Below are 24,405 nucleotides of genomic sequence, written 5' to 3' on the forward strand. Positions count from 1 at the left end.
AGGCCTGCGTCTGCTTGCACTGTTGCTCGCCATGTCGTTGAGCGAAGTCATTCTTTCCTTCGAGGTATTTCGTTAGGTTAGCTCTACAAGCGCGTTATTGCTTCTGATGGTGGGCGCGAAACCTTATTCTGTTGTCTGTCCGGATTCATGGGAGTGATCGACTAGCGTCTTACCTTGACAGCACTGTGGCTTCATCCATCGGCTGTTCTGCTGCATTGCGAATCCATCTCGTCTTGCATGGTACACGTCCCATCGGTAGAAGACAGTCTTCTTTGTTATTGTCTGCGCTGATGAGGGGCTGCAGATCAGAAGCACCGGCGAAACTGAGAGCTGGCGTACCTGCCACGTCATGGTATCTAGGTCGCCGCATGTTGTTGAGTGCACAGCTGCCAGCGCGGCTGCACTCGTGTTGCTCCGCGTGTATGCAGTAAGCAGGGAGGAAGTCGTCGTATCTGACTCGGCTGGAGATGCACCACGACTTGCAGGCGGAGTTTCCGCCCGGGTTGTGGAGAGCGACCCACGGAACCGAGCGCACGGGCGGCCCGAATTAGCAAGCCACTGAATCCTGACATGCAAGCCTACCACACCCTCTCATCTCTCTTCACAAAACTCTATTATGTTGGCTGCCGTTACTGCATTCAGCCGTGTCCGTAAAGTTCCCGTGGTTACCATCGGACGAGTGGTGCTCGTCACCGAATAGCATACCTTTCTGTTCACCGAAAGTCGTTTCGGTTGGTTGACGGCGTTCCAAACGACTGCACTGCAGAAGCATGACTCGCCGACACTGGGGAAGGGCACTTCAGGGACGACCACTGAGTCTGTTCTAGTAGTGAGGTTATTATTGGCCCTGTTGTACGAAAAGCACCCACAATGGTGACTATCCAAACTACCGGACAACGTTCATGCAGACTGGACGGGTGCTCACGACTATCGAGTGACTTCCAAGCAATTACCTACGAAGGGATGTAAGGCACCCAAGGAAGCTCTCGGTGAGAGTTAAAAAAAGGGTGTTCTGATCTGTCTCATGAGCGGGCGACCTTCAAGAGAAGCCAGGAGAGGCACATAGCCCTGAGATGAGCAGGTGTGCGTGCGCGCACACTATAGGAAGAGCAACTATCAAGCATCCGAGCAAGAGCCTTGGGCCTTCCAAGTCGTGGCTTCCTCCAATTCAGGAGCCACACAATCATCTCTTTCTCTCTCAACCCTATCCTCCTTGCTCACGATACTTCGCTCAGGGCACATCAATCTCATCTAATGCAGTAGAGCTCACCATAATACCCAGATATGACGGTCCGATCTCATTCTCGTCATCAAAGGCTCGACAAATGCCTTGCACAAAGGGCATGGCAGCACGAAGGGCATGGCGGCACGAAAGGCACTTCACGGTTTCTGGATTCTTTCAAGGTCAACGCACAGCTTAAGTCATCGTCCGTCATTACCATCGAGACACTGGCTTCTCAAACTCCATACGCTGACCATCATCTACTGCAAACGTGACTTCCATGGTGAAGAAAAACTTCTCCAACGGGCGGTCGTTGCCCCGGCGTCCATCGTAGCCCCGCTTCTGCGCCTTCACCTTCGCATCTCAATCTCGACTTTCGCGATTCCGCCCATAAATAATTGCCCTCCAGACGCTGAGCAACCAAGGCTCGAACGATGTCTACTTTGCCGGTACGAGCGAAGGAGGAGGAAGAGGTCCGTGCAGGTACGTCGAAAAGGCGCCTTGTATGGGGAACTGAACTAATGTGGTGTAGGAGCGACGAACGCTGAGAGAGGGCATTATGTGAAACTTCTCGAGCTCAACATCGGTGCAGCAGCCTTGTATGAAAGCGGTTGGCCGGTCTCAGGACAGCTTGTTTAAGCATAGCGACCTTTGGTTGAAACAAGCAGAGTGATGCGAGCAATTTCGAAACACCCACCCACAGGAGGCCATGAGACTGGAGGCCACAAATTCCATCAAGGAAAATACGCCGATACCATGTGCAAGACCAAGGTATACAAGATCAAGCATGAGTTGGATTGGCCTGGCTGGTCCGAGGAACGAATTGCACGCGCTGAAAAGAATTGGCATTACTGCTTGAAATGGCTTCGAGCTTTTCGCGAGCATTTTGCAGAGCCCGCCGAGGTTTTCAAGAAGCGCGAACAAGTGTATCGGCGTCAAGCGGTTTTACAGGCACTGTCCAAATCAAAGCAAGCATTGCTGCCCGCACAGAATGTCTCAACGTACCATAGCGCCGGCGCCAGCTTTGCAACCGTTGACAACAACTCGGAGACGGATGTCGACACAGCAGAATTCGTCCGCATACTTCGAGGGGAATACGAGCGACTGAAGAAGATCGAGCAGAGACAACAGTAAAGAGAAGGCAAAGGCGATGTCAAGGCGTAGCAACGATTAAGTGAAATGGGCAGGACCGTATCGTGCCTGCCCACGTACAGAAGTATGGAAAAGGGAACGGAAGTTGTTCGTAAATGATGATTGATTCTTCGACATGTAAAAAGTAGGGCCGTGAAAGACACATGCACAAGCCATGGAGAACAGAAATGTCTTAGCCCACCCAATAGATACGCCGACAATGCATGAAATCTCATCAAACATTCAGACGTGAAAAGGAGCATTAGGGACATTAGGAAGGATGCCTCGACCCGCCCCACAAGAAGCCGCTTGCCCACCATAGGAGCCCCAAGTCATAGTAATACACCCATCGAAACACACCACCAACCGACCCTATCTACTCCGGCAAGAACCACCCCTAGTTGAGCTGCGGATTCGTCGTCGCCCTCCTTAATTTGTACAGCGGCAGATAATCAAAGTCATCCTTCTCGGGCTTGTACCGCCACGCTTTAAATTCGACGCCGTATGGCTTGGGCTCCAGCTGGTACAACATGCCCAATGGACAATCCAGATCTGCGACGTCCTCCCTGTTCAGGCCCTGGAAGTATGCTAACAGTACCCTTGCCACGCTGCGATGTGTGATAAGCAGACAGTGGTCTGTCATACGCTCCAACTCCACGATGACAGGGCGAATGCGGTTGATCACGTCAAGGTAGCCTTCGCCGCCGGGTCCGGGGTAGCGGTAAGCCAGTTTGTCGCGGCGACGCCGGAGGTACTCGTCTGCGTGCTTGGTGCGGATCTCGTCGTATGTCAGGCCTTCCATGATCCCGGCGTTCAGCTCGTCGAGCATGCGCATCTGCTTGACTTCGAACTCCTCGTCGCAGAAGTACTGGCCGGACTGGACACTCCTCTTCAGCATGGACGTCCAGACGCAGAAATTGTTGTGCTCAAAGTCGCTGCTGAAGTAGGGGTTGGGCGGTGTATGGTCGCCCGGCACAGGGGGGAAGTGAGTGTTTGCCATTTTGTCTGCTTGGCGGATGGCCCATTCCGTGCGCTGCTTGTCGATGAAGCGGGTCATTGCTTTTGCGTATTTGCGGCCGGCTTCGGAGAGATCTGAGTCGCCGCCTATTTTGCCGGCGACGTTGTCGAGGGATTCGCCGTGGCGGGTGATCCAGATCATGCGGGGCGCGAGGTTGAAGTTGAGGAGGTAGTAGACTGCTTGGCCGGCGAGAAAGCCTTTGATCTGGTGCGAGATCATCTTGCGGCCTACATCGACCATCTTGACGTAGGGCATGTTGTTCTCCTCTTCGTAGTCGCCGATGGGGACGTAGTTCTTCTCGTAGATGGCGACACGCTTCTTGAAGTCTTCAAGGGCAGCGTATGGGTCTTTGTCCTGGTAGTCAGGCCCGGATAGCTTCAGGCGCATGTTCGACTCCAGGAGGCTCCTGTCCTGGCACACGCTCTCGACGAAGAGAACGTTCAGCTCGGGGCCAGCTCGCGCACGAATCCTCTCCATGATCTGCTTCCTGCGCCCAAGAGTGCTGTTTGTCGCGTCGAAAATGCCAACCGAGCCATTGCCGTTCAGAATGTAATCGAGAAGATCGTCCAAGGTCTCCATAGCGCACTGCTCTCGGATCTGCGCGGCTTTCTGATTGTTGGGGTCGAAGAAGTCTGCTGACTGATCCATGGTCTCGTCCTCGTTCTTCTGCTCATCTCCATTTGTCCCATTCTCGTCATTGTTTGGTGTTGGCGCTTTGGGACCAGGTGATGTGACTTCTACGCGAGGCACGTCTACCTCTTCAACAGCAGTGAAGTTCTCCGAGTCGCGAAGTGGGTCCTTCAGGTCCAGTGGGGCCACTCCCCTGTTATCCGCAGTTGCCGACTCGCCGTTGATGAGAATTTTAGCTGCAATCTGTGGGAGGGAGTCCTTGTGTTGCTCTAGCGCATTCCTGACCCCAGAAGGAACTCTGTCCAGGCTCTGTTGCGACAGGCGAAAGCCGTGCCCGCCTGCAGCCACACGGCGCTTCTCTCCCACGTTGAAAATTTTGGTATCGTGCTGCAGCCAGTTGAGGTATCTTGTCATCTTCTTGGTGATGTATGACTTGCCACGCGCAGGCAGGCCGACCATGACGATAACAAGCTTAGAGCCGACATCACGCGACGCAATCTTGCCGTCGGGCGAGACTTTAGACTTGGTGAGACCGGGGATGTCGAGGGTGGTTGGGCGGATGCGTGGTGTTGAGGCAGCGCTGCTGTTCCTCGTCAGAGCCCTGGGTCTGTTAGCACGCAGCGCTTCAGCAGATTGGACATCTGGGACAGACCCCTTGGGGCTTCCTGGCTGCGACGGCGCTGGGGTGTCGCTCAGCGCAACGCCGACGCCATCCTTCACGGTCGCATGGCTGTGGTGGTGGGCGCCGCCGACGGAGGCGGACGGCGGCTTGAGCTCTCCGCGCTGCGCGGCGAGGTCCTTGATAGCCTGCACGCTCTTCGGGGGTCCTGCAGAGGGGAAGGCGGGCGGTGCGGGCGTGGAGCGCGGAGCTTGCTCGCCGTTGCTGGTCGTGGGATTCGTGGGCTGCGCGTGGTGCTTGTCCGGGTTGAGGCTGCTCATGAGAACGTTTCGGGCGTAGATGGAGTGCTGGCTGGTGCGGCGAGTCGAGGTTGCTGGGTTGCTGGAGGCAGAGGAGCGTCGACGCTGAGAATGATGTAGCTCCGTTCCCGTTCCGGCGTTTCTCGGCGGTGTGATCGCGGCCATGCCTCACTAGGAAGTTCCACTAGCCACCCAGCAAACCGGGCGCGGACCACAAGTATGACGGGCGCAGAAGGTTTGCGGATGAGATCCTGTGTTAATAGAAAAGTGTGCGTGAAGTACCTGGAGAAAGTGCGCGGAGAGTTGTTCGGGAGAGCAGGCCGGCGACTCGTGCTTTTGTCGAAAGGGAACAGTGGCCGATGACTTGTTCCCGTTTTTCAAGGGTTCACGGCGAACTATCCACCAAAGTCGACCTTGAGAAACGGTCCGCCGCCAAAAAACTAGTCGATTGCGGACGCTGGACCTTCAGGAACGCGCGAAGGTGGGCAGGTCCTGCGGTCACGACACTGCATGATGCCTTATATCTTATCTGCGCTTGATAAAGAAGAGAGCAGGTGCCCTTCCAGTCTGCTGTTTGTTTGGAGAGTTACATCCCGCTTGGCTCGTCCTGCTGCTCGAAGCGGACTGCCCCACGTCCAACTCCGAGACCAATCGATTAGACACGCGCTCGAGACGACCAATCCTCCTTTCCGCGCTGCGATGGTGCTATCTAGGCGTTGTTCGACGACAAGGACGCAGAACAATCCCTATCTAGCGCCTCGTTTCGTTGCGACCGCTGCCTCGACATGGTCTGACTTGCAGCACCTTGCAACTGTGCAAAGCAGTCCGTGGAGAGTGTCAGTGATGCGTGCACATCCACAGCCTTGGCGTTTGATGTGTGTCGACGGGAAGGCGAGCCGTCCCCGGGGTGTCATTTCGTCTGGGTGATGAGGCTCCAGCACGAGACCTCCTAAGGATGATGCATGGCTGCTGATCAAGTTTCGAGCCGCAGCGTGAGCACCAGCAAGCAGATGTACGCCGAGATACTCAGCGCAGTCAGCACGCTCACCACATTGCCGCTCGTTCTGAATTTCTTTCTATGGAGACCATCCTCACCTACTTCAGAGAAGAACTGCTTGTTGCCTGTCGCCTGTCAGTTGGCCCATCCTGACTGCTGTTTCGTCCTCCACGCACCTTGCTGTCGCCTGAACAAGCTGATGAACAGAATGCCTGCTCCATACACTGCAAACAGCGCGCCAATGGAGTAGAACTCGGCTGTAAAGATCTTGAGCACGATGAGTGCAAACGAAAACTGTCCGATGGCGGTCCGAATGTAGGCTCCTTCGAATGTTCGCTGCGCTGCGCGGATCTCTACCATCTCAGCAGGTGTGAGGATGACTGAGCGTGCGCGGTGAAGACGCAGGTGATAGCGGTCAGCGGCATGACGGCCTTCGAACATAGTGATGGTGATGGACGTTGTTTGTAGATTTCAGGTGGTGATGTGTGTGAGTGTGAACTGCTATGAGTTTTATCACAGCTTGTTCAAGAGGTCACGCTGGCATGTGATGTGCATAAGAGGTCGAGTCCATGTGATCCTTGAGCGGTTTCGGTGGCTTTCAGTGCCGAGGTCTGATCGCGACATCTCGCCCCGCGTATCAGGGCATTGCAATGATCCTTCTGGATCATCACATACGCGGTTGTATCTACTGACATGTACAATGACTGATTCTGCTCATGGTTGCTTGAGTATCAGAAGAGCTGCATCCATAATCGCCATGAAGGGTGGACAAGATCTCGAGTTGCCAGGGGTCCCTGCCCAAGCTCCCAAGCTCCGGATGCACCTGCCCCCCCCCTCCCCTCCCCTCCCCTCCCCATACCTTCACCAGCGTGAGGAGTCGACAGTAAGCGGCCTGGTCAGACGATCAACAACGCAGAGCCAGCGCCTATCCTTCCACCTGCTTTGCGCAGCACATGAAACGGCTTGTTCAGCTGTTTGCTTGCCAGCGCTCGGCCACACTTTTGCGGACCTCCGGTTTGTATGAAGCTCTCCCAGGGTCTTCACCAACAAAGCTGACCGTGGCAGACAATCACGATTGAGCGATAGCCGCGCCATCAAAAACGTATTCCGTACCATTAGCGCGCCGGGAACCTCCCTACCACGCCATTGCCGCCAGTTCTTCATGCACGAGAAGCCCGTCTTTGAAGCCTCTTTCGCCGATTTCCTTAGCAACGAAGAAGACGACGAAATGGGCGACGCAAAGTCTGTAACGTCAAACACATCGAGCGGGAAGCGGAAGAGAAACGCAGGACTTGCCTTCTATGCCGTCAGGGTCGGTCGTACGCCGGGCGTATACTACAGCTGGCCTGACTGTGAGGCGCAAATCAGGGGTGTGAAGGCTGAATGTAGGCTGCTCGATTCATCCTAACAAGCAAGTGACTGATTGAAGATAGACAGAAAATTTGACTCTCTCACCGACGCGGAAGCTTTCCTGAAAGGCATGCACAAGTCGACACCTAAGCCTGGGAAGATGAAGTACTACGGTGTGGCTATTGGACATGTTCCTGGCGTGTACACAGACTGGCCGTCGACACAAGCACAAATCAAGGGCTGTAGTGGTGGGCTTCAGCAGAGCTTTGCGACTCGCGAGGAAGCTCAGGCCTTCGTCAACGAGCATAAGCGGGATCACAGCGTACCCATAAGTTTGCGCGGCGACCAGTCTGAGGCATCGTCTGCAGTCGGTCAAGGTTGCAAAGCCAGCGAACCTGTTTCAAAGAAGCAAAAGAAGAATAGCGGCCTTGCGAATGCGGTCGTCCCCAACGGCGGTGTCAATTATGAGCCTGGAATGGGTCCATTGCCAGAAGGAGCTGAGGATGGTTTTGATCGCACACTGAAGATGGATCTCGAGAGCGGTGCCATCAGGCACAAAACCGAGGCTGAGCTGAGCGCTACGAAAAAGCAACCGACTGGCGACTTCAGCGGTCAGATCGTTGTCTACACCGATGGAAGCTCACTTGGCAATGGCCAGACTGGAGCGGTCGCTGGCGTTGGCGTCTACTTTGGCGCCAACGACAAGAGGTAGAAGATAGCACATTGCTCAAACACGACGTAAGCTGACCAGACGAGCAGGAATGTGTCCGAGCCACTACGAGGATCCAAACAAACAAACCAGCGTGCCGAACTGACAGCTATCGCTCGAGCGCTTGACCACGTTCCCATCGATCGAGATGTGCTAATCTGTACGGACTCCTACTATGCAATTCGATGCATAACCGAATGGTCACCGAAGTGGATGAGGAACGGCTGGAAAAACTCGACTGGCAAAGACGTCGAAAACAGAGACCTTGTGGAACCGATTGTGTCACGAGTATGCGAGAGGGAGGCATGCAAGGCGAAGACAAAGTTTCAGTGGATCAAAGGGCATGCCAATGATCCGGGCAACGTCGCAGCCGATCAGCTGGCTGTTCAAGGCTCAAGACAAAGCACACCGCAGCTAAGAGGCGAGATCGAGTTCTCAACCACGCTGATGAGCCCAATCAAGACAAGAGAAGAGTGGGAACAGGTCAAGAAGCAGGAACGAGAGGAGGAGGAGGAGGCAGATGAGATTTTCGACAATGTGTCCGCCGAGCAGTCGATGAACCAGACCTCGCCACACTTCACTGCTGTCAATGCGCTGGCTCAGAGTACGGCCAAGGAGGCTGCAGCACCACAATAATCAGATGGTATTGTTGTGGCTTTAACCGAGCAGCAACAAACGGTGCATGATAGACGAACAATGCTAAAGAACTATGTGGACTAATCATCCGCAACGCACAAATCGACATCGTTCTATCTACAACAGACAAACAGCATTATCATCAAATTGCCGAACATGTGGGGTACGGCGGCATTGCAACATCGAATCCTTGCATGTCGTTACCCCAGATTTTTGTGCGTCATTGCCGTACAAGGTTGGGCCGATGTATCGTGACCACCCAAAACGGTAATTTGTCCTGCATTAGATTGCATGTCAGTCGGACCGGCCACCTGATGCCGACTAAGTGCACCGCGTAATTGACTACCAGCTACTAGGTCCACGCTGCGGTGAGCAAAAGGCTGCCAGAGAGGGTGATTTGACCGACGAGACGGAAAGCTTGGTGGAGAAGTGCGAGTGTGTACCTGCAGAAGTGACGGCAGGCAGTAGGCAGCCCTCAACATGACTACTACGGGTAGGTAAGTACCGTTAAAACACCTCAGCCATGAGTGCTCAAGCTCTATTGAGCATGCACCTCCGTTCCGAGCTCGCAGTCCGCCCTTTCACCAGCAAACTCCTTTACGGATATGAACACACTTTCAGTACACCCCCGAAACGTACAAACAACATAAAAAGCAGTCTCCCCTCCTCACCCTATCTTTACATACCTAAATCAGCACAATCGTCCTCTCATCCTCCCATCTCATTATCTCACTATCCACCATGAAGTCCATTCTCCTGGTTGCCACAGCCCTCACATCCGCCTCCTCCGCCTCGCCCCTCGAGAAACGCGCAATCACCTGCTTGAAAGTCGGCGCCACGGCAACCGCAACGTGGACTAATGCTGCCGGAAAAACATGCAATTGGGCGGGCGTTGTGGGAAGTAATTTCGGGACGAATAGTGTGAACGGCGGAGAGTACGTCCCCCTCCCCCATCTCGATGCCTACTACTAAAGTCACATGTTGTGCGGAATTGGAGGTTTATGTTATGGGTGATTGTTTTATAGGTGATTAGGACTAACAGAGGCAGTTATTCGTGTAATGGAAGATGTGGAGCGGGATGTACTGGTACTGCTATCGGGAATGCGTATACACAGGACTGCTTCAGTCATGATGTTTGCTCATGGTTTAATAATGCGAGTGGGGGTGCTAGGTACGTCCCACCATCCACCCCATTTTCACCGTTCTCGCTGTTCCCCGGATATGAGGTGGTATGAAAGCAAGGCTGACGAGAAGCAGTGATGCGAACTGTGGCGCAGCGTACAGCTCCGCGGTTGACGATACGCTCCTGGGCGCGACGAATGGGTGTGGACAGACGAACCCGAGTTATTCTGCGAGCAAACCGAGCACGAGTCCGACGTGTTCGTAGGGATGGACTGGAGGGGGCAAGGTTTACGTGGTCAAATGGCTGAAGTCAAGAGGACGACGGCTGGTTGCCGTGATCTAGTGTGGTATGTCCAATCACAAACTAAGCGACTGCTCTTTGGAGTATTAACCCCCTCTTTGGTGCTCAATGCTCCTACCCTTGATCTGTGGCGCAGAAATCTGTGGCGCAGAAGACTCTGTATGCGAAGGACTGGAGAGGCATCATGAGCAGCATCATTCTGTCGTTCTTTCACGAACACTCCTCGAATATCTTCCCATCTTTTCCAGTCACCAAGATGCCCATCTACCTACTCAAGAACAGACTCCTCTTCTTCGTGTTTGTTATGATCCTCCAATTAGCAGTACACGTCGCGATAGGCCTCTCCATGTACGCCGCTTACAACATGGCAAAGTGTATACTCCTGAAGTTGTTGGACTTGCTTCCGGGCCGGGCCGTCGCGAATCTGTGGCAAATCGGGTTGATTTTCGTCGTCCTAGGCTGAGTTCTGCTCACTGTGTGGTTCTGCTGTGACTCAGTGGGATGGTATGTCTGGCTCAGGGCATCGCCCTTTCGAAAACTAGAAGGTAGTCAACCACGGTATCGAAGGACACAGTCACGCGCACTCAGACAAGAAGCGGGACTTCTTGCTCATATTCTCCCTCGTCCAACAAACTTTTTTTTTCAACATACACTCTGCTGGATATCGCCAACATGGAGCCAGCCCTGCTCTCCTCAGCTATGGCCATTGCCAACTGTCAACTGGGCATACCTACCGTCTCAAAATTCACGACACTCAGGCCTACAGCTTCTGTCAGCGTCTGGCTGGTGCCGGCACTGCAGGTGGAGCCAGACCCCATCAAGCCGGAAGATGTGTATTCCATGTTACCTGTTGCCCACTCCAACGATCAAGTCAGCTTCATTACAGCCAGCATACCCGAGGCCACTGCTACGACTCGTTCTGCAACAACATCATTGCACTGGAATCGTCCTTTTTCCCTTGGGCACGGTCCCGTAGTAGTCTCGACAGCAACAGCTGCTGCATCATCGTTGAATGACAAGCGGCCTTTTACACTCGGGCATGGTCCAGCAAGAGTTCCGGCGCCAACGCCCAATACATCGCCATCGATCGTAGAGCATCCCTTCACCACTGGTCATGGTCCTGCCATAATTCCAGGACCGGCGTCTGTTGCATCGCTGCCAGTCGAGAGTCGTCCGTTCACACTCCAGCACGGGCATGTGCTCACTTCCATAAGTGTGCCCCCTCGCAATATTCGCCGGAAGTACGTCGAGTCAGCTGTACCGACCACAGCATCGACCCTCGCCACGGTCGTCAAGGGGTCTTCCACGACCAATTTCGCCCTTCCGTAAGTATATCTAAATCTCTTGCTGCAGAGTTCTCTACTGACGACTGTAGCACGTCTCTGTTGAAGTCAGAAGTCAAGAACAGTCCAGAAAATACTGTAGAGAAACCTGAACAGGGGTGGTGGAGTAAGACCTTAGGATGGCTCAAAAGCTGGTTCGGTCCTGGATATCAGCCGAAGACCACCGACACCAAGTCCGAGAACACCGTCAAGACTTCTGAAGGTTACACTGGGCTCCTCAAATATCTGCTCACGGACTGCCATGAGGATAGCGGCGACTACGTCTACTTCACCATCTTGTCACCAAATGGTTCGCTTGCTCTAGGATCCAAGGAGGAGAAAGCACTTCACTACGTTAAGACTCAGTGGCACCTTAGCTACCCCGGGGCCTTACGCAAGGCATTGTTTAACGACCCGGAGGAATTTCCTGGCTGTCCCAATGGACATTGCATCAGTAGGACAATCCCTGGTACCAACCTCCGCCTGGAATATGTCAGGAACCCGAGAGTCTTCAGAGCCGGTTGGCACGAAGGAAACTGCGGATATCTGGATGGCATTCAGAAAGTCAACAGGTACCTTGTCGTTCGACTAGGCGACTTCGGATACCTCTCCACAGGCGCCGCGCCACAAATTCCAGTGATAAACTTTGTGGAGCAGCAGATGTTGACGACTTATCCCACACTCGAGATCGGCATGATCCTTGGGTTCACGGTTGGTCTCCTCGTGGCAGGTGTACTGCTTTTCGTTTTCTGGGCGAGCTTAATGTGCATGATACGAGCAATGTCAAATTGGGCGAAGAACCGCGCAACCAAGGTTCGAAATGTGTCGTGGAAGAGACCTGGCAGACGCAGCAGGCATCGGAAGTCGGCTCTTGAGAACGAGTTCTCTGAAGACTTTCCGCTTCAACCTCATCTCTACTCGGCAGATGTGGCAACACCTCCTCCTGCATACTCCTTGATGGAGCCTTCCCGGATTTTCATAGAGGTACCGATGGAAGGCTACCCAGAGCGCTCGCCCCGTCCGTATGAGCCGTAAGTACGGCATTTTTGGTCCTGCTCTGAGGTCTAGAGATGTTTGTGGTTTTCCAGTCGCGTATTACTGCTGTTCTTAGGATTCATGGTTTGTTCCTTCTCTTGGATGAGGTGTTCTTTGATGGACTTGGTCCAGCTTAGTAATTCACTGTGATGGGTTGGTTCGACACTTTAGCTAGCAAGTGACATATAGTAATAAGACATCATACATTCACCTTTACCTTGCCGCTCAAGTCGTGAAGCGTTTCTCCCCGACGTGTCGAGCTTGAAGTGTGTGGAAGCGGCAAAAAGAAACGAAATCTCCTTTGTGAACCCTTCATTACCCAAGAATTTACGAGTTCCAGTGCCAGGAAGCGGGTATTTGCAAAAAAATGCCCATTCTCGGAATCGAACCGAGGATCTTCTCATGTCGCATGCGTACGAGTGAGACGCTGTACCACTAAGCCAAACGGGCTTCTAAGTCGATGCATTCAACCGAGCTTATGCCGAAGTTGTGAATAATCATATTTATATTACAGTTGCAAATATAGTTCACTCACAACATCATCGTCGTGCTTTTTCAATGCTCAAGCTGAGATGTGATATGTGTGGGAGGTCTGAGACGCGCCAGAGAGCTTTGAAGTGAGGGGTAAGTGGGGCACATTGGCCGGTAGCATTTGCTTGACCCACCGGGTCTCACCTCCTACTCCCTACTGACCATCGCTTTCAGTGCAATTCTCCATTGCTCATCCATCAGAATACTTCGTACTCGCGCCTCCAACCACTCAGTATTGCCCCAGAAGCCCCAGCTCGCTTGGAAGCGCAGCCAATCGACAAGCGCGGTCTCCCAGTGCTGCACGAAGATATCCCACTCGTACTCCTTCTTACTAGTATCTTGCAGCTTCTTCCAATATCTTTCCAACAGCTGCTTCTCACCGTCTTGCATTTTTAAAACGTGCGGAATATCATTATCGGTCACAAGCATGCTGAGCGGCACGGAGCAGGTGAACAACTTCGCCAAATCGCAGACTCCGAGTCCGAGACCAGTATATTGGAAGTCGTAGAACGCTACTTCTTCTCCAGACTGGCTGGTAAAAAGGTTCTCGGACTTGACGTCGCCATGGATCAGCGTTTCGTAGCCTTCGATAGGACTCCGGCCCGCCACCGAAGGTGCGAGGAATGCAGCTACCAGATCCGAGATGGACTGGCTTTGGCCCTGTAATGGTTTTGCTAAAGGCTCCATCCATTCCGAGTCATCATCGTTTGCCAGGCTGGCATATTCCTTCCTTCGCGTGGCCAGGTAAGTATATCCTCCGTTGAGCCACAAGGTCTTCTCCGATGCATCCTGGCCATTATGTTTGACTTCTTCTAAGGGTGGAAGTACAAGCTTGGTGCGATCGAAGTCCTTGGCTCGAGGCCACCAGAAGCCGTGGAAGCCAGAGAGCCAGTCCAACGCAGCATTGACCTGGGTGGGCGACAAAGTCCCGCGCTTCTCTCCAGCGACAGGGAAGTTTTGCTTCAAATCGTTCAATATCATGGCCGTTGTTGAAGTACCATCCGGATGGTGCTTGTTGATGCTTGCCAGACATCTTGCAACAGGCACAGATGCGGGCAGCTGAGGGGCCAAGTGGCAGTAGAAGTACTGCTCGACTTGGTAGCTCAGTATCTTTCTGGTGTGACTCTCATCCGCGGCTCTTGTAGGTGGCGGCGTGATCAATTTGAGGATAAAGAAATGCGTCCCTAGTGTTGAGTCGGCAGACACTGGATGCAAAGACTTGCGTAGCTCCTCAACATGTGCTTTTTGCTCTTCGACAATCTGCCCCCTCAAATGCTCCGGCAAGGCAGCTAGGAACTCGGGAGCCACTCCACCGACTGCAGTGATGCGACATATCTGCCCATACCCAGCCCAGAGCGATTGCAGCAACGAGATCGAGATCAGGTCGAGGCCATGCTTTGCGAGCAAAGCAGAAGCGACTTTCTCGGAGGACGGTGAAAGTGTCATTGGCTCAGTTGTAGATGTCCAAAACCGTGAAGCCAAAGTAAATATCAAGACAAGTAGTGCGAGTAGGAGGGAAGTTTTCAACAATCGTCGCAGACGTGGAAGCATCCGGCGCAAACAATAGCACTAGAAGAGGGGTACTATGCGACTTTGATGCCGATTGTTCAGCGGGCGCAGATGGCTGCACGAACGAAGTCAAAAATTCTGACGCGAATGTAGGGTAAATTAAGGCGATCAAGTTGAAGGTACATCGGTACGTACTTGAGTGCGGCTCAGAAGGCTGGAAGGGGAAAGAAGGGTTGATGCACAGACCACTCCCAATATCTGCATTGTCTCACACCATGAGAACGAAGCAAAACAACGTCATCCCTATGAATGCACATTGGTGATCAAAATGCCTTTCGAAAATTGTTGACACATCTGTGTTTGTGTTGTCATCGATTTTGTTAGACTGAAGCGGCAGACCAGACCTCGGGAGGGATCAAATGAAATCTGCGACAAGATGTACATATTTCTCATGTTCTCGATTCTAGCTTATGCATCTGACTCGAAAGTGCAGCTCATTTTCAGCCTCTCACCTCAGCAACGATAGCAATGCAAGAAGGAATCTGACCACCGTCAGCCTCGCTTGGCTTCCGAGGTTGGTAAGGTTGTGAGATTACGGCGTACCGCGCCGCAGCTGACGGCGACAATAAAACGTACTGGCGCCCTCCTTCGAACGGTGCCACATATATTGTGGTCCAACTCTTTTGTCGACCAGCTCATACCGTGAACTTACATCGACAATGGAGAACAATGCAGCCGAGATCATCCTGACCGAGCGTCGCAACGAGAAGCGCAAGTCGGCACCGGAGCTTCGCGAATACCGACTTGTCTACTGGCTTCGTCTGGTCTTGCGCATACTATCGCTCTTGACATGTGCTTTGATCTCGTTCAGCCTTATCGACGCCATCCGTAATCATCGAAAGACCAAGAATGTCAGGAACCCGTTCCATGAAGGTAGCGGGAGCATTCCGGTCTGGCCGGAACAAGAAGGCTTGAAGCTGTATCCGACGTACGTTCTGTTGGGCGCAGCAATTGTTGCAGGTTCATTCAGCCTTGTCTTGGTCATTGCAAGCTTCACCAAGTCTGTCAGTATCCTTTCCAAAAGCATACTTACACCCCATATTGACCAATGCTAGGTACGAAGAATGACAAAGATCGGTAACATCAGCACGATAGTTGTGTCTACGATATGCCTTGTGTTGTGGGTCACCGTGACTGCATACTACGGTACATGGGATACTTCTGAGACCAATTGGGACATGCTGTAAGCACTTGCATATCCAACAGATCCCTCCACGCTGACCCGTAGAGTTCCTGGACATGTACTCATCGCGACTATGAGTACAAGGACGTTGACTTCAGCGAGACTTGCACGGAGATGGTAAATGGTCCAAGCACACCAAAGGACTGATAGCTAACGTTTACACAGCGGTTCGCGTTCTGGGCTGGTGTTGGCCTCGCCGGACTGGAGGCAGTGAATCTCGGAATCTTCGTTATCTGGTGGTTGAGGACACGCAGATCATTGGGATATTCGAAAGTGTAGATGTTGTGATAGTAAGGAACTGTGCGAAAGGGAAGGACTCAAAGCGACCTCGGAACGGAACGAGCTTCAAGTAGCGTGCGCGTTACGTCATACTTCATGCGTGTACGAATCTTCGTCTCTTTTGACATATATAATCCCATCCACGATAGCAACTTGTCGTTGTTTGTGATCAGGAATAAGAAGTTACAACTGCCAAGTTATGGTTCTGTAGAATGCCGCCATACCTCATAGACCGCCTGTCAGAGGCCGAGTCATCGCACGAAAGTCAGAGCAATGCGGCATGATGACCCCACAGCCATGGATGCCTCGGCGGTTTGATGTCGACAATTCTCCTAATGGCGAAAAAATGCGGGACGAATATTATTACGTAGACATTAGCGGGGTAGATCATCAGTCCATATTTCTTGACTTTCTGAGATTGTTGCTGTCTTTTGTTCTGTGAGTTCCAGACAATCTGCACGGCATCACAATGGCAGACGCAAAAAACACCGCCAGCTCGCGCTTGACGCAGATCACTGATTTTCTGACTATGAACAAGACTGCGACAACTATTCCATGGGATCCAAACTCCACCAAGTTTCCGACAAGGATGGAGCTTCCAGAAATTCCAGGAGCACCCAAAGAAGCTGCCTGGACATGGGGCGCAGATGACTACGTACAATGTGGCAAAAGCTTATGAAGTTGAGCTATACTTACGTGCGATAGATTGGTCGATTGAACCTTCTTACTCCAACACGTGTAGCTGCCGCAGCCAAGGAGATCAGATCCGGTGAGATCGTGCCTGTCAAGTTCGTTACGTTCTCAATTTCCTTGGGATGATACTAAACACCTGACAGCCTTCCCCTGAACGTCCCCGGCCAGCCAGCATTCGGCCGCGAACCCTTCAAACACTCCATCAAAACCCTAACCGAAGGCATCGCCTACGATGATCTCTACCACCTGAACACCCAATCCGGAACCCAATGGGACGGTTTCCGCCACTTCGCCCACATCCCCAGCGGCTCCTTCTACAACGGCACCAAAGGTTCAGATATCGCCGGTCCCTCCGCAAACCACAAATGCTCCATCCACCACTGGGCCGAGCATGGCGTCGCGGGCCGTGGCATCCTCCTCGATTACCGGGGCTACGCGCACAAGAAGGGCATAAACTACGACCCGTACGACTACTACCCCATTTCCTGGGAGGAGTTGTATCAGTGCGGGAAAGATCAGGGCATTGATATCCGGCCAGCGGCACAGGGTGGTGATATTAAGATTGGGGATATGTTGTTTATTCGGTCGGGCTGGAAGGAGGCATATGACAGCAAGTCTGACGAGGACAGGACGAAGGCCGCGACTCGACACGGTCCGAATGGTGAGGATGGTGCAAGATATGCTGGGGTGAGTCAGGAACAGAAGATCCTGGATTGGTTGCACGATTGCTATTTTGCTAGTGTGGCGAGCGATGCGCCGGCATTTGAAGCTTGGCCGACGCATGAGGATTACCATTTGCATGAGTACAGTAAGCTGTTCAAAATACCTTAAGCGCACTCAGAGCTGATAAGACCGACAGTTTTGGCGCTTTGGGGAATGCCCTTAGGTGAGATGTTGGACCTGGAGAAGCTCGCGCAGACATGTAGGGAGAAGAATAGGTGGTTTTTCTTTTTCACAAGTGCGCCCGCAAACTGCCCTGGCGGCGTCAGTTCGCACGTCAACGGGACTGCAATCTTTTAGGAGAGCTGTTGGAGATTCTCAAAAAACTTTCAGTCTACATTGCAACAAGAAAGAGATATGTATCCACACACTTGCAATATATTGTACATCCACTCGAATAGCCCACTAAGTAACGGCGACTGGCGCACTCATAAAGAACATCTCACGAGTCCAAATTGGATTCTGGATACGCTCCAGGACACTTCACCCACCTCTCGTACTTTGTGCCTAGCTGCTCGACGGGGCGGTCTGACGCTGATGTGCTGCCGCTCGAGGTGGATGTGTTCGCATCAGTGTGACTCGCGCCGTTCACCACCAAGTTCGACGAGGTTTGACCTCCAATATTTGGTACTCGGTTGACACCACGTTCGTATGCCGATGTGATGTTCATCAGACAAGGGGCAACCTTCACGCTGCTGCCCTCGAGCTCTGCCGGAGGAAAGCCGCGCAAATCATGACCAGGCGACTTCGTGTAAGAGTCAGTAGTCGCCGAACGCAGCAACTCGCCATTAGCTTGCATGACTGAGACAGTAGTCGCAGTATGACTAACACCGTGATCTCCGTTCTGCAGCACAGGTGAGTTGCTCGGCGTCCTGGTGAGATCGAAGGTTGACATCGTTCCGTTCATCAATGGGACCTTTCCATGATCGTTTGACAAGCAGTCTGAATCGTACTTGTATGTTGTCTCGCCATTGATCTGGTTAGGAATCGGCTTTGCTGTGTTGACTGGATCCTCCATGGGCTTCCCACCTTCCAATCTCCTAAACCCCATCCATGTTCTTCCGGTCTCGATCCTCAAAGCTCGATTTGCATCCGCCCTGCGTTTCTCCCAGTCAACACTTTTGACACCGTTGTGCATGATGTTTGCTGCGACTATCTCTGCGTCCCTGGCAGACGACTCGCGAGCTTCGGCAAGCCGCCGTTCTTTCAATGTGTCGACCGCAGTTAGCCTTGTCTTGTAGCAAGCTTCACTGGTACCATGAACGTGATAGTGACAGCCTGGCTTTGCTGGAGAGCTGGAACTGCCGGACAGACGGTGTAACGCGGTTTGGAGAGCGAGTTGTTTGAACGACACTGGGTATGTTGCGGTCCCAAGGAGACTGTGTGACTGCTGTTGAGTGTCGACAAAGCGGTCGACGACGAATCGCTTCAGCTCCTCAGAAATGCTCTGTCTGTTGTCATCGAATAGATGCTGAATGGTTTCAACATCCGGGCAGATACCTGGCGTAAGCTTCTCGGCCAGTGCATCCATCACTCTATCGGTAAAGTCGGGCTCTTCGATGATACAGCCCAATATTTGCGCGTTCATGAGTGGCCAGCACGCAATCCATGTATGCTCTGTTTTAACATTCTCTGAGTACTTGAACACAATCTTGCCGATGTGCAGGTAGATCTTATACAGATCAAAAGCTTGTGGGTCGAGCTCAGAGAGGTGCTGCGGTGCGTCGTTAGATATCTGTGATGTGCTATCCGCGTGAGTGAGGTCTAGGAAGCTGAAGTAACGGCGCGTGAAGTACGGTGAGTTAGAGTCTTGCTGGCCAAGAAGTAGATTAACAGTAGGATGTGAATATCGTTCTTCATGTACGCCGTTCATGCGCGGCCGTTCACTATGTCTGCTCGTTCGCAACGAGGATTGATTTGCTTTCGATTCATCAGAGGATGTTGACTTGGGCGAAGGTGTTGGCGAGCTGTTGGATCCATTAGGCCGATCACCCGTGTTTCTTGGAGCAAAATCGGGGTTGGAAGTTGTCGCTACATCCTGATTGGTTCTTTTACCTTGGCTTCTGGGGGAGTCAGGTGAACTGCCGTTATTCGACATCTTGCGGACTTCCCCTACGACGAAGCTTTTGGGTGTAGGGCGAGGCTTATAGTACTCATATGGGAAGGTAACGCCCTCGTCTTTCGTACCGAGATCTGGCCCGCTGTGTAAGGACTGGCTGTCACCGATCTGTACTCCAGGAGCAGCTTTCTTGATAGTTCTGCCCTTCAGACCGGGCTCACTCTTGCTTTTCAGAAGTTTCAGAATGCGTGACATCGTGTTGGGTTGCTTGACCGACATGGCGCACCTAGAAATGGCAGACAAGGTCCGGCAGGCGAAAAGCTATTAGGTTTTTGGAAACTGTATGTTGATGATCACGACCAGGACGCTGCCAATTGCGGTGTCAGGAGGGGCATTGTTCCTCAAGATATGAATGTCAGTCGTTTGCTGACAGCAAATGCTGAATTGGCAAGTGCGCTTTGTTCGTGCACTTGCAATACTGATGTGAACCCTACATTGAAGTAGATAACCCAGTTGCTAAAAGCAGCACATCAGCAAGTGCAAGACACGGTGCAAGTAGCTTAGGTCATTGCTTGCTCACTTCGGTCGGTCTTTGCTGCTCCCTTAGCCATGATCATCGGCAGTTTCGCTCTGAGCACCTTCTACGTTTGCTCGTCTTGTCATCGCGTACCGATGCCCGTGATGTGCACGGATTTTCGGTCGAGGCTCCTCGAACGTGATAGATAGTGTCCGGATGATTGTCGTCGGTAACGGAAGTGGGAAGAACTGCAAGAGAGACATCGATGATTCGTTGCGCTTTATCGCGAACTCACTCCTGAGCAAGCCCGCAAGGTGTCGCTCCATCCGTCCCTACTATATTGCGGAAGGGGCCTACTCCATGAATAGTTCGAAAGAAGCAACCAATAGACCAGTGTCAAAGCGTGGCGCCTTGCAATCGCTAGGCGTTCGTCCAACATCCAGTGTCAACGTCTGACGTATGTGGAAGATATGTCGAGGCTACACTCTTCGAGACAAAGCAGTATGATTTATCGAATTTTGGCGTTCAGTGGTTGTGCCAGCGCCATGATTCTTCAAGTTGTTGGATCGTTGCTGTTGGTGGGAAGCCATGCGAACGTTCACAAGCATACCAGAGATCGCGCAATCGTTCCTGATCCTCTCGCATAGGGAAGCGATCACCTACCAGCGCGATGGCAAAGCAAGCAACGAACTTGCAGGGAAAAAACTTTCCATTCGACTGCGCAACACCGCAAAGCGTTCGAACGTCTTCTTGGACCATTCTGTCGACGACGGCACGGGACTGTTTGTGCGCCGGACCAAGCTGCGGAATTGTGGGGTCATGCACGACCAAAAGCATGTGAGCGAGTGTGTTGTACTGTGTGCCCATCACATGTGACTTCTCATGCAGCCGGATGTCTGGAAAGTTTCTGCCGCTGCCATCTCGATCTTGTCGGTAGTAGAAGGGATCGAAGCTGTCAGGTCGACGTGTCCTCCAAGACCTATTCTCGTCCATGAGCTGGCTGTAGCGCGAGATGCTATGCCTGTCTTCCCCAAACGCGAAGTTGCACACGTCACCTAGATGGGCGATGGTGCGTGTCGCCCAAATTGAGTCGTTGGCGGGCTCGAGTGATCGGTCAGCTGGGAAGATGTGCAGTTGAAAGGCACGCTGTGTCATTAGAGAGATCCATAACTCCTGGCGGAAGGCAGCCCAGTAGATAGCCTGTCGGAAGCTTGGCCCGGTTGTCGCAGCGTACGACTGTTCAGCTGCACGTATGATCGCTTGGGTTCCAAACAGATGCCCTTGCGGGTCATTACCGACGATGGAGATGTTCATCTCTTCAAGGAGTCGTAGGATAATGGTCGCTGCAAGTAAAGACTCATCCTTCATGGCGACACGGTTGTCGTTGAGCGCTGGGATCAACGTATCGAAGCACCGTTGGTAGTATGCATCTGCAATGTATGGGTCGAAATCTGTGGTCCGGCTAAGCTGACGTGCAGATAAAGCCAAGATTGCGTTCATCAAAGTGCTGTCCTTCTTCGCTCTCTGTACAACATGCACTGCAAAGTGGCACTCATTGTCGATCATGTCAAACTGGCAAGCATTAGCAGAGGGATTGATAGCTGATGTTCAAGACTCACGAACAACGCTACATTCTCGATGTAGTGCTGTAGCAACATGGCCTCCTGCTCATGTTCGAGCGGCCAGAGGATAGGCTCACCCGGTGCCTGCTGATAGACGAACGTACGAGGCTCATGTGGCTGTGACTTGTTGGATGGTATATGATGATCATACGGCGGGGAGATGCCAGGAGTATGAGACTGGGCCGGAGATTCAGAATTCAGCAGCGACAAGACTGTGAGTCCTTCCGTAGGCGTGATGACAGAAGTCGGCGGCGTACCTGTGTGGTTGCCGCCGTTTATAGAACAATGGGCTTGTGGTGAGAAGCCTTGCGCAGCAGGAGGACTATGAAATGGGTAGTGTGCTTCATCTGAGTACTGCGATCGAATCTCATTTGATTCATCCAAGAATTGTACTGCATGAAGATGTCAGTACTATGGACAGTTAGGTGGATGTTGACATCCGCACTGCGAGGAGGCATAGAAACCCAGGGCTGGCTCTCGCTGAAGGTTTCCTGGATGGACGACCGCCTGAATCGTCGTCCAGTTTCATAGACGCATTGCTTTTTGGCATGTTCGCATCGCCCGCATTTTGGCTGTGCACCGTCACCTGTCGTAGAATGCTTAGCCTTTGCTTGCTCGGGTGCCGGCTGGGATCTTACACCGGTAGTGACGCGTGCGACAACGATTGCTATCTAGGTCAGATAACAAGCATTACTTCCTATTACAATGCAGCATACCATGGCATTTGTGTCACCGTCCAAAAAGTTCATCTGGCGGCGAACGGTCGTTGTCGGGGCGAATTACCCGTCAGCGAGGGTGGGCGCCAGGTTTTGCAGCTGTGTGGTTCGCCTACAGAGGCTTGGAGGATCGCAATAAAACCGGACCCCGAGGTTCCGCATTGGGCAAAATTTCGCCGAAAATGCAGCTTCCCACCCAACCAAAAGGTGCGCTTTAGTCAGGATCTGTGTTAGTAACCACTCCGCAGCTGACCGAAAGCTCCTTAACATGGCTCTTTGCCCCGCTTCCCCACACTTCATCTATCCAGCGTGGGAACCGTTTTATCGAACATAGGAAGCATTCCCATTGATATCGTCACCATAATGGAGTGTAACACCACATCGTGCTGATATTTAACGATTATAAAAGCTGCCAGTCGCTGTTGGCAACGAACAACTCTCTTGCTATTCTCTTGACACCTTTTGTTTGTGCTCAAGGATTACTTCACACATCATGCCTCATGCCTTGTCACCAGAGCGAGACGTCCCGAGCTTTCAGGGAGAGAAGCTATACGTGAACGATGGTCTTCTCAAACCAGAGCAAGTCGGTGCTCTGAGGCAATCATCGCCAGACATGCCGCTAGAAGAGTTAAGACGCAGGTACAACGGGGATGGATATGTGTTCCTGAAAGGCTTGTTGCCAAAGGAGGATGTTCTCAAGGCCCGTGAAGAGTACTTCAGTATGTTGGCACCCAGCGGCGTCTTGAAGCCGGGGACACAACCCGTGGAGGGCATCTTCGACTTTAAGAAGAACCCTGCAGATTACCCCGGTATTGGAGCAGGCGCAGCTGGTGGTAATGGAAGACCTGGTGAGGAGACAGCCGACAAATTCGTCGACCTCGCTCTGCAAGCACACTATGCGGACTGGTACAAGGAGAAGTTCTGCAAGCATCCGGTTCTCAAAGACTTCATCGCTCGTATGACAGGCTGGGGCGATGAGAATACTCTGGGTGTCCGGCGAAGTCTGCTTCGGAACAACACACCAGGTAACAAGGCCATTGGCGTCCACTACGACCAAATCTTCTTGAGATACGGCGAGCCCACTAGTGTTACTGCATGGGTACCGATGGGCGATGTCAGCCTGACTGGCGGAGGTCTGATTTATCTGGAGAATGGTGAGTGTGTAAGATTTGTCAAGTTGCGCGACTGACGTTGTTTCTAGGGCATACTCTTGGGCAAGAAGTGGAAGCAGACTTCACTGCGAAGGCAAAGGCCAGTGGTCTCACTGACGAGGAGGCGAAGTATGCTTTCAACCAGAACATGCTGTCCACTGGTCTGCTGGCAGATGGGGCAAGGGAGTACTCTGAGACGTTCGACCGGAGGTGGTTGGTGACACCGTACGAAGCTGGGGATGTCGTGCTGCACACCCCTTTCGCTGTGAGTTTGCTCATACCCAACGCTGAGACGGTGACTGACAACACCCAGATTCATGCCTCGACGATGAATTATGATCCAAACAACGTGATCAGAGTCGGCACTGATCTGCGATTCGTGGACGCCAGTAAGCCATGGGACAAGGCAAGTGCTTCCTAGACTCGGCTGTTAATGACTGAAAGCTGACAGACACAGCGGTGGGATAAGGACTACAGCTTCAACGACGGTGTATAGATATGATGAGATCAGCGACAGGATCGAGGATACTTGTTCAGTTGCGCCTTCAAGCGAGCATCCCAGCCGTATACTCTCAGAAACAGATACGCACAAATATAGATCATGGGCAGAGCGTGCCAGTTGTTTTGATGCTCGAATCGAGAAAGTGATGCCTGTGATAAGCGGGGTCTCGCAGTCATGCCTTCCTCTGGTACTGAGTACCTTACTACCTTCTCATCACTTCAGCTGTCAAAGCGATCTTCTTCTCTCATCAATGTTGCAGAGCAGCACTAGGCTTGTGATCTCTACCTCTGCAGCTACCACGATCCGAACCGCTGCGCAAGACGGGATCTACGGTCCCTATGTTACGCCTCACCAATGTTGACAGCCTCCAGGAGACGTGGAGCAGCCAATGCAATGCGTCCGTATCTGTCGCGACACCACACTACCATGGATGTCGTTACCGTTGTCGGTGTTGTTGGACGAGCCGTCAGCT

General features: G+C 52.6%; 12 protein-coding genes and 1 non-coding gene across 13 annotated transcripts; 7 read left to right on the forward strand and 6 right to left on the reverse strand.

The window, feature by feature from the left end:
* Positions 1-1,633: 1,633 nt before the first annotated feature.
* Positions 1,634-2,478, forward strand: BU25DRAFT_3492 (uncharacterized protein). The gene is made up of 2 exons (XM_033699569.1): positions 1,634-1,705; positions 1,755-2,478. The coding sequence occupies exon 2, from the start codon at positions 1,895-1,897 to the stop codon at positions 2,354-2,356; it is 462 nt and encodes a 153-aa protein (XP_033567489.1). The 5' UTR covers positions 1,634-1,705; positions 1,755-1,894; the 3' UTR covers positions 2,357-2,478.
* Positions 2,479-2,750: 272 nt separating this feature from the next.
* On the reverse strand, positions 2,751-4,019 carry BU25DRAFT_426878 (fructose-2,6-bisphosphatase-like protein; the record flags this gene model as incomplete). Its single annotated transcript, XM_033699937.1, has 1 exon — positions 2,751-4,019. One exon carries the CDS (start codon positions 4,017-4,019, stop codon positions 2,751-2,753), a length of 1,269 nt encoding a protein of 422 aa, XP_033567490.1.
* A 1,873-nt stretch (positions 4,020-5,892) lies between these two features.
* BU25DRAFT_426879 (uncharacterized protein) lies at positions 5,893-6,357 on the reverse strand (the record flags this gene model as incomplete). Its single annotated transcript, XM_033699938.1, has 2 exons — positions 5,893-6,041; positions 6,093-6,357. 2 exons carry the CDS (start codon positions 6,355-6,357, stop codon positions 5,893-5,895), a joined length of 414 nt encoding a protein of 137 aa, XP_033567491.1.
* Positions 6,358-7,144: 787 nt separating this feature from the next.
* On the forward strand, positions 7,145-8,661 carry BU25DRAFT_426880 (ribonuclease H-like protein; the record flags this gene model as incomplete). The annotated part of the gene is made up of 4 exons (XM_033699939.1): positions 7,145-7,286; positions 7,350-7,974; positions 8,026-8,514; positions 8,616-8,661. 4 exons carry the CDS (start codon positions 7,145-7,147, stop codon positions 8,659-8,661), a joined length of 1,302 nt encoding a protein of 433 aa, XP_033567492.1.
* Positions 8,662-9,331: 670 nt separating this feature from the next.
* BU25DRAFT_329022 (uncharacterized protein) lies at positions 9,332-9,998 on the forward strand (the record flags this gene model as incomplete). Its single annotated transcript, XM_033699558.1, has 3 exons — positions 9,332-9,546; positions 9,660-9,782; positions 9,869-9,998. Coding segments are annotated over 3 exons (468 nt in total), but the record flags the coding sequence as incomplete, so codon positions are not given.
* A 1,610-nt stretch (positions 9,999-11,608) lies between these two features.
* Positions 11,609-12,019, forward strand: BU25DRAFT_319509 (uncharacterized protein; the record flags this gene model as incomplete). Its single annotated transcript, XM_033699469.1, has 1 exon — positions 11,609-12,019. A coding segment is annotated over one exon (411 nt), but the record flags the coding sequence as incomplete, so codon positions are not given.
* A 740-nt stretch (positions 12,020-12,759) lies between these two features.
* On the reverse strand, positions 12,760-12,841 carry BU25DRAFT_t12. Its single transcript has one exon. It is a non-coding gene; the product is annotated as a tRNA-Thr (tRNA).
* Positions 12,842-13,069: 228 nt separating this feature from the next.
* BU25DRAFT_426882 (uncharacterized protein) lies at positions 13,070-14,368 on the reverse strand (the record flags this gene model as incomplete). Its single annotated transcript, XM_033699940.1, has 2 exons — positions 13,070-14,106; positions 14,236-14,368. 2 exons carry the CDS (start codon positions 14,366-14,368, stop codon positions 13,070-13,072), a joined length of 1,170 nt encoding a protein of 389 aa, XP_033567495.1.
* A 782-nt stretch (positions 14,369-15,150) lies between these two features.
* Positions 15,151-15,953, forward strand: BU25DRAFT_426883 (uncharacterized protein; the record flags this gene model as incomplete). Its single annotated transcript, XM_033699941.1, has 4 exons — positions 15,151-15,495; positions 15,547-15,674; positions 15,722-15,791; positions 15,840-15,953. 4 exons carry the CDS (start codon positions 15,151-15,153, stop codon positions 15,951-15,953), a joined length of 657 nt encoding a protein of 218 aa, XP_033567496.1.
* A 469-nt stretch (positions 15,954-16,422) lies between these two features.
* BU25DRAFT_426884 (uncharacterized protein) lies at positions 16,423-17,666 on the forward strand (the record flags this gene model as incomplete). Its single annotated transcript, XM_033699942.1, has 4 exons — positions 16,423-16,608; positions 16,659-16,741; positions 16,790-17,454; positions 17,506-17,666. The coding sequence occupies 4 exons, from the start codon at positions 16,423-16,425 to the stop codon at positions 17,664-17,666; spliced, it is 1,095 nt and encodes a 364-aa protein (XP_033567497.1).
* Positions 17,667-17,808: 142 nt separating this feature from the next.
* BU25DRAFT_486437 (uncharacterized protein) lies at positions 17,809-19,704 on the reverse strand (the record flags this gene model as incomplete). Its single annotated transcript, XM_033700159.1, has 1 exon — positions 17,809-19,704. One exon carries the CDS (start codon positions 19,702-19,704, stop codon positions 17,809-17,811), a length of 1,896 nt encoding a protein of 631 aa, XP_033567498.1.
* A 763-nt stretch (positions 19,705-20,467) lies between these two features.
* Positions 20,468-22,313, reverse strand: BU25DRAFT_444092 (uncharacterized protein; the record flags this gene model as incomplete). The annotated part of the gene is made up of 4 exons (XM_033700021.1): positions 20,468-21,514; positions 21,562-21,956; positions 22,010-22,235; positions 22,281-22,313. The coding sequence occupies 4 exons, from the start codon at positions 22,311-22,313 to the stop codon at positions 20,468-20,470; spliced, it is 1,701 nt and encodes a 566-aa protein (XP_033567499.1).
* Positions 22,314-22,590: 277 nt separating this feature from the next.
* On the forward strand, positions 22,591-24,028 carry BU25DRAFT_405216 (uncharacterized protein). Its single transcript, XM_033699722.1, has 4 exons — positions 22,591-23,434; positions 23,482-23,696; positions 23,745-23,837; positions 23,889-24,028. The coding sequence occupies exons 1-4, from the start codon at positions 22,774-22,776 to the stop codon at positions 23,925-23,927; spliced, it is 1,008 nt and encodes a 335-aa protein (XP_033567500.1). The 5' UTR covers positions 22,591-22,773; the 3' UTR covers positions 23,928-24,028.
* The last annotated feature ends 377 nt before the right edge of the window (positions 24,029-24,405 follow it).

The sequence above is a fragment of the Macroventuria anomochaeta genome, assembly GCF_010093625.1.
Source record: "Macroventuria anomochaeta strain CBS 525.71 unplaced genomic scaffold BU25scaffold_1, whole genome shotgun sequence".
NCBI classification, from domain to species: domain Eukaryota; kingdom Fungi; phylum Ascomycota; class Dothideomycetes; order Pleosporales; family Didymellaceae; genus Macroventuria; species Macroventuria anomochaeta.

Coding starts and splice junctions, on each gene's coding strand:
- BU25DRAFT_405216 (XM_033699722.1), top strand. CDS start 22,774: ATGCCTCATGCCTTGTCACCAGAGCGAGACGTCCCGAGCTTTCAGGGA. Junction 23,435..23,481: donor TCTGATTTATCTGGAGAATG/GTGAGTGTGTAA, acceptor CGTTGTTTCTAG/GGCATACTCTTGGGCAAGAA. Junction 23,838..23,888: donor CCAGTAAGCCATGGGACAAG/GCAAGTGCTTCC, acceptor TGACAGACACAG/CGGTGGGATAAGGACTACAG.
- BU25DRAFT_3492 (XM_033699569.1), top strand. CDS start 1,895: ATGCGAGCAATTTCGAAACACCCACCCACAGGAGGCCATGAGACTGGA.